Below are 7,183 nucleotides of genomic sequence, written 5' to 3'. Positions count from 1 at the left end.
TGAAGTTATTCTGGAGATTTCCAATTAAAATTAAGAAAACAAAGGGTTCTTTCTTTTATATATATATATTAACATTTAGGTACAATTTAGGATCTGCGGTGTGATTTTTTTTTTCTTTTCTCTATCTATCTATCATTTCTCGTCCAAATTAATCCACTGAACGACTGATACAAGGATGCCTTGCCCCACACTCCAGAATAAAACTGGTTCCTTTGCCAAAATTCCAAAGCCAGGCCCAGGCACCAGCAATGAATATATAGCAGCTGCTCTATGAAGACGTGACCACCCACTTCACACATATTTTCCCTTTCTCTTTCATTCTACCTTGTGGATGGTGTCAAGGGGTCGGTCTACATTTGGATCCAAACCCAATTTTTCATTCCTCTCATTCTTCTTGTTTTCATCACCATCAATGTCACCAAAGTGAGGTCCATATAGTCATAAGATTGCTTCTGGAATGGCAAGCTTGCCGCTAAGATATAATTGGGTTGGAACATCACATTTGTGGGGACCTGAGACTGCATCCGTCTGAGTCAAAGCTAATGACCCCGTCAATGCTAGCAAGAAATTCTGGTTTTGGTTATCATTTTTTCTTTCATCCTTTCTTATTTCTTCCAGTACAGCTTTACTTGTGTCAATACCTGTAACAGTTTAATCTCCAAATATTAGCATAATCTTAAAAATGGCCAGAGAATAGGGTTCACTACTCTCTCGAATCCATGCCCACCTGCAAGGTATCCACCATGCACATAGCCATTAAATCTTTCACTTGTGTGTTCACCGGTAAAGAAAATGCGTCCAACTGGGGCCTGAAGGTAACAAAAAAATTTAAGTGTTAAATCATGATTGAATATTCTAATGCTGCTTGCATTATGGAGTTATTTTAAGCATCCAAGGAAAAAGATTTTGCTTTATGTGGTCCCTGGATAACACTAGTAGAAAAGTAGAGAATGAGATAAATGGATCTTCTCCCTTAAATATTATTCCACCAATCCTCAAATCATACACCAGAAAGAATTTAACAGTTCACCCTATTCAGGAGAGTCAATTACTAAATAAACCAGTTAGAGTTCTTTCATTCATTTTCACATCACGCATTACTTGGATATCGCTAATAGAACTATGTATAGCTACTATATATAACCTAAGAGATCAACATTCAGAATATCAAACACACTCAGAGGATGATACTATAAGTAAAAATACTACGAGTTACCTTAATATCATTAACGACTTGGTTATTAGAGATTATAGGGTAGTTGCTGTAGCTGCCACGCTGGAACCTGTTATTCCACCAGCGGGGAACAAGTATATTAGTGGCATTTGGTATGTCAGGCCCAAACATGTCTCTAAGCACACCCATAGCTTCCTTCAACGTCTCTTCGTCTGATTGAGCTTCCACACGTTTTGACTCACCATTCGTCAATGTTACGACCAAAATATTCGAACCAGGGTATGCATTTTCCATGTGCTGGTGACATAGCAACAGATCAGCAGCCAATTTTGATGAATTCAAGACGTAGTTATAAATTAATGGATGATACAATCTCTTCCTAGATGCATAAAGATGTAGGATTCTCATTCAAAATAGTATAATTTTTTTATTAACCATTATACAAGTAAAGAATCTACATTGAAAAACTAACACAATAAGATAAAGACAGTGTGATCCAATATTCCCTCCACTAGAGGCCACCTATGATCATTAAAAAAAGTTTCTGTTTTCTTCGAATCAAGCAAGAAAAGTGATTTATGATTTTGTGGGCATCAAACGGATTACCAAAGGCGTTTCATTCTCTCCATAAACACACAGCAAATAGCACAGATAGTGACTGGTTCCTATAATGCTATCAATTCACAGCACTAAGACAGTGGCAAAATATCAGATACAACGTAAAGGAGAAACTATTCCGTGCTAACATATCTCTCGCCGTTTGTAATCTCTGCAAGGAAAATATTAACTAAAATTTTAATTAATAGCACAGATAGTGACTGGTTCCTATAATGCTATCAATTCACAGCACCAAGACAGTGGCAAAATATCAGATAAACATGAAGGAGAAACTATTCCGTGCTAACATCTCTCGCAGTTTGCAATCTCTTCAAGGAAAATATTAACTAAAATTTTAATTAATGTCTTATAGCTGAAGAAGTTGCACCCCAAAACTTGATTCAAGGTTATATACATACAAGTAGCTTTGACATATTACACACATCCATAGTATTACTATTAGTCATTACATACCATGTAGGCTGCTATGTTGTTAAATGTTTATTATAGTCCCAAAAATATGACAACCGATAAAGTCAACCACCAACCTCATAAGAAGTTAATACTATATGCCAGTAATTACAGAAACTTGTATTCAGTGGCTGCATATTCATTTATGTAACATTACAGCATTGTCATTTTATGCAGGAAAAGGGGTTTTTTTAATTACATGATAAATAGAGCATCCTAGGATCAAGGGCAGTGCACACTACAAAGCACTCTTTCAAAATAGTAAGAAAAATGAGGATTGAATTTTCATTATACCAGAGTGGCAGCAATAACAAGAGGATTAATTAGTCAGATCAAACATCAAAGTTAGCTGGCAACAATGTCATAAAGGAAATAACGATTAAACTAACCTGCCAAAACGTGTAATAGCCTCTCCTCTCGTGAGCATAGATGAAAAACTCTTTCTCAGGCCCACAAGGCCAGAACTTATACGGAAACTTGAGGAAGATCTTGGTATACACCATAACGTCACATTTCTCTATGGCTTCCGTTTTCCACCTCTGTTATTATTAATTTTTTTTATATATTAGTATTTGAGCAAGCAAAAGTGTATTTATGATAATCAAAGGAAAATTTACACGATTAAGCACTTTTAAGCCCGTGGACCACTACAAAAAATAATTGCATGGGATATAATAAGGAAAATCATGGGGATGAATGATAAGTAGGTCTAAACATGGCTTACCTGCTAAGAAAAACGCTAAAATCATGGATTTACCTAAACACTCCTCCGAGTAAAGTGGCCACAGCTATCTGTCATACTCATACATAACTATGTTTTTAAAAATGCTAACGATGAAGCCGAAGTTAACCAGGTAAAGTAGGTTTAGGCTTTGAAGTCCACACATTCTAATATTGCTCAGACTAGCCTGTTTAATTAGTATGTAATAGTACCATTTTTCAAGAAAATGAAACGCAGTTGTCACAATTTATTTTATTTGCAAATTAGCACCCGTACCGTACACGTGCTGTACTAAAAAAATCTCAAAGCCAGAAAAGAGCTAATCACATGAACCTATGGGTTACAAAACCTGTGGATCATCGTGCAACCCATGGTTTTTGTATATAATAAAGGCACCTCGAAAAAATATATCCCTTTCATCACCCACCAGCAACCTGTATTCAAAACAACTAAGTGGCTAGAACCATGAATTCTGACTCTAACTTTATGACATTATATTGTGGCCCACAACTTAAAAAAATCAGGAAAAAAATTTGGCAACTCCCATCTACGGGGACCCATAGCCTAGGGTTGTTATCCTATTGCATTCAACTGTCAAGATCTTCCAATTGATGTTGATAATGTTGATGAACAAGTGTTTATACAATTGCAAGATTTTAATGTTTTTACTATATAAAAGTGGGAGATGAAAACATAGAATAAAGAGAATACGTACGGGCAAGGGTGGCCTGAAGGAAATAAGGTCGCTTTGGAGAACACCAATGCTAACAGACAAAATCACGTAGTTAGCTTCGTAAACACAGCCATCCTCTGTTGTCACCGTGACGCCGTTTCTCGAGTGCTGTAATTCCCTGACAACCTGCCCCAAATCCATGCACAAAGAAACATCTTCAGCATATAATTACTACTAGTATACAGAAATGATTAGTTAATTGAAATTTCTTTTTTAAAAAATTGCGAGTAGGAAAAGTCCAAGGTAACAGCGAACGGGTCTCATAAGATTCTCAGAAGTCAAAGCATGAAAACCCGTGCAGTTCAGATATCAGAAGCAGAAAAGCAAAGATTTATTGAAGGAAGTACATGGAGCCCCATGCCCCCATTACCCATTTATGGGAGGATTTTAAAAGGCACCGTGAATATTAGTAAAAAACAAAAAAGGGAAAGCTTCATTGATTTCTGATTTTAGAGCAATCGAGCTAGCGAAGACACCAACATATTAAATGGAGAAAATGACAAGTCTCTCTATTTGCAAGTTCTTATGTGAGTTTGATAAGACATCTCAACTCCTGGGTGTTGTTCTCTGGCCATTGTGGACAGTGTGTGGGATAGTGAAAATTGGGGAATTTGGGGCCCTACTGATCGATTATAGTAAGGTAAAAGTGCCTGAAAGGTTTGAAACATTGACTGAATTCATGGCTATATGATTGAAATGAAAAATGAAAGGTGAAATTATAGTCTGTTTATGAGTTTCACTTCTTAGCATCATTGAAATTGTTCATAGTTGGGAACAGACCCAACATTTGAAGGTTGACTAATTATTTTCTTGTTTTCAAACATTGGATAATATCATTACAGTGATAGAAAAGATGAGTTCAGCTTCTGAATCAAGAAAAGAAACAGCCAAAAAAATCCAATATTTTCAACGAGAAAATATACTAGCATTAATATTAACTACTGATGAGCAGTGGTCTATGTCTCTATGGTCATGATTTATTATGATGATGGCAAGAAAAAAGAGAAGCAATATAATTAATCAAGAAAATAAATTGAAAAATAGAAACCAAAAATCAATACCCAAAGTGAAGAAAAAGGTGTACCTAAGAAATAATAATAAAATAAACAAAGGTTAAAATATTTTAAGTAAACGTCATTATCTGCGAACTCCCAAAAGTGGGTCAATCGATCTTAACAACAAAAAGAAAGCAGTGCATGCATACAAAACAGAGTTTCAGATTTTCTTTTTTTTTTTTTTTGCAAACTTTTTGCTCTTTTTTTTCTTCTATGTTTAATATCTCATTACCCCTCTGTCCCTTTGTGTTCATCCCATTATTGAGTGACAAGAAAAAACCAAATATTATGGACTAAAAAATTGATTAAAGAAAGCAAAACATATTGAAAGGTGAAGCAAAATAAATCAATAAATTGGATTTTATACCTTGTTGAGTTTGAGGCGATTGTCCAGGATTTTACCCTCCGAGGTAAATAGAAATTCCTCAGCCATTTTATAGAGTAAAAATTCATAACCTCTTTCATCTGCCACCAAAAACTCTCTTTCCCCAAAGTCTACGTATGTTGATATTGGCTCCACCTCTGTATGCCAAAACAAGCATTAGCGCCCCCCCCAAAAAAAAAAACACAGAGAGGGAAATTTATTGCTCTGTTCAATGTGAAAGTAAAAACAGAAATTTGTGTATAGAAATTTCTAATGACACTATCAAGATTTTTCTGAGCATATTTTTCACGAAGCAAAACCAACCCAAATTTCCAAATGTATGAATCATAACTAAAATATCTTCATTTGCATTGCTTGACTTTTCTTAGCATCTAAACAGGGGAAAACAAAATTGAGTTACGGAACTTGCCTGCCATTTCAAAATCGTGTAATATGAAGTCAATTGCGAGCTCTATTGGTGTCTTCGGTGTTCTAAAAAATTCACAGATGAAAACCAAAAAGAAATAGGAAAAATTAATTCACTGGCACCTGTGAGAATTAAAAAACAATACCAGTATTAAATTAGTAATCAATAATTATGAGATTATCATATGTTCTTCTTACAAAGGTAACTCGGTTCCATTTGAGCCATCGTCGACACAGTTTGCCTCTAAGTCCCTTAGTTTCTGAATCGCTGAGTCCACCGCTTTCTTGTACGAGTCCGCCGCGATTCCACTCGGAAATATCTTTCCGCTGCAACTCATTCATACAAATATTCAACTTTAATTCATATGACAAAGAATTTCATTTCACTTTTTTTTCCTAGAAAAACAGAGACGACAAAAAATGTTAATTTACGCCGGCAAATCAAAATGTCCGCACAGCGTTGTTCAGAGAAAAATGTTTTGTCATTTAGTAATTTTCAAAGCTCAGCCATTCACCGCCAAAGAAAATAGTTAAGGATTCTGGGTTTCAGATTCGGACCTCCGATCATATATGTTGTAGCGGGCATTGCTGTAGTCAGAGAAGCAGGTCCGAAGGCCCAACTGTGCGGCAAGCTCCCATACGGGGTTGGCCTCTTTGCCACCAACACCGGCGATCCAACCCGCTCCGAGCTCCACGGACACGCCTCCGAACTTTTCTTTCCGGATCCTACCACCAATTCTATCGGACGCTTCCAAGATCATCAAATCCTGAATTCCGTTCTCAGCCAAAACCTTCGCCGCCGACATGCCTAAGCAGAATTCAAAAATGATCAATTAAAAACATAATTCCTCGTTGAGAACAACCGTTTTCAAATTATTAATTAACTCATAATTATAACATTTAACATGCATATATCTACGTGTTTGTTGGTTTAAAAGAATTAATGTATTGTTTGGTTTGATTGTTTTATGTTACGAACCGGAGACACCGGCGCCGATGATGATGACGGAGGAGCAAGGAGAGGAATCCATCGAAAGAGAGAGAGAAAGAGCGAGAAGGGAATGTGCGTTTTGTGTTTGAGTTGTGCAGTCTGATGGCGAGAGAGGCAGAAATAGCGGGAGTCGGTTTATATAGGCCTTTGTTTTCCATTTAATTTTCTTAATTTTTAAAATTATTTTTCTACTACTTAAATAAATGAGGTATTTTGGTATCCTTCATGCAGTTAACTTTTCAATTTGTACACGAAGCTTGCGATGGAATTTCTACTGGTCATTGACGAGGAATTGACGCGTAATCCACTTGAAATAGGACATATTAGTTATTTGGGTTTGCTGGATTTTCTTTTACTAATATTCTCTCCGTCTTAAAATATTTATTATATTAAATTTTATAAAATTTTTTAAAAAAATTTAAGCTTTAATATTAATATTAGAATTAAAATTTTATAATTTATGGCAAAAAATTTAAAAAATTATAAAATATAATTTAAAATATAAAAATAAGAATTTTAAATGTTAAAATATATATATATAATTTGAAGATATCTTAAAAAGAAAAAATAAACAAAAACAATAGATGAGATGGAGTATTAAAATATTTTATGTAATTCATGGTTACTTAATCTAAAGTAGTAAGTAGGTAA

At 35.2% G+C, this 7,183-nt stretch overlaps 1 protein-coding gene across 1 annotated transcript; it reads right to left on the bottom strand.

Moving 5' to 3' along the window:
• Positions 1-24: 24 nt before the first annotated feature.
• Positions 25-6,679, bottom strand: LOC111304507 (polyamine oxidase 1-like). Its single transcript, XM_022901097.2, has 10 exons — positions 6,521-6,679; positions 6,100-6,349; positions 5,740-5,868; positions 5,546-5,607; positions 5,119-5,273; positions 3,679-3,822; positions 2,632-2,781; positions 1,217-1,471; positions 728-809; positions 25-641 (listed from the first exon to the last, which is right to left on the bottom strand). The coding sequence occupies exons 1-10, from the start codon at positions 6,570-6,572 to the stop codon at positions 439-441; spliced, it is 1,482 nt and encodes a 493-aa protein (XP_022756832.1). The 5' UTR covers positions 6,573-6,679; the 3' UTR covers positions 25-438.
• Positions 6,680-7,183: the final 504 nt, after the last annotated feature.

Source organism: Durio zibethinus, chromosome 21 (assembly GCF_047325235.1).
Source record: "Durio zibethinus cultivar Kanyao isolate XHJ-2024 chromosome 21, ASM4732523v1, whole genome shotgun sequence".
NCBI lineage: Eukaryota > Viridiplantae > Streptophyta > Magnoliopsida > Malvales > Malvaceae > Durio > Durio zibethinus.
This window is presented reverse-complemented; position numbering and strand designations above follow the sequence as displayed.

Bases quoted from the DNA above. Each gene is read 5' to 3' on its own strand.
- LOC111304507 (XM_022901097.2), bottom strand. From the start codon at position 6,572: ATGGATTCCTCTCCTTGCTCCTCCGTCATCATCATCGGCGCCGGTGTC. The intron at 2,782-3,678 runs GTACGTATTCTC...TAATAATAACAG, and splicing joins CCTTCAGGCCACCCTTGCCC to AGGTGGAAAACGGAAGCCAT. The intron at 810-1,216 runs GTAACTCGTAGT...TGTTACCTTCAG, and splicing joins AAGTCGTTAATGATATTAAG to GCCCCAGTTGGACGCATTTT.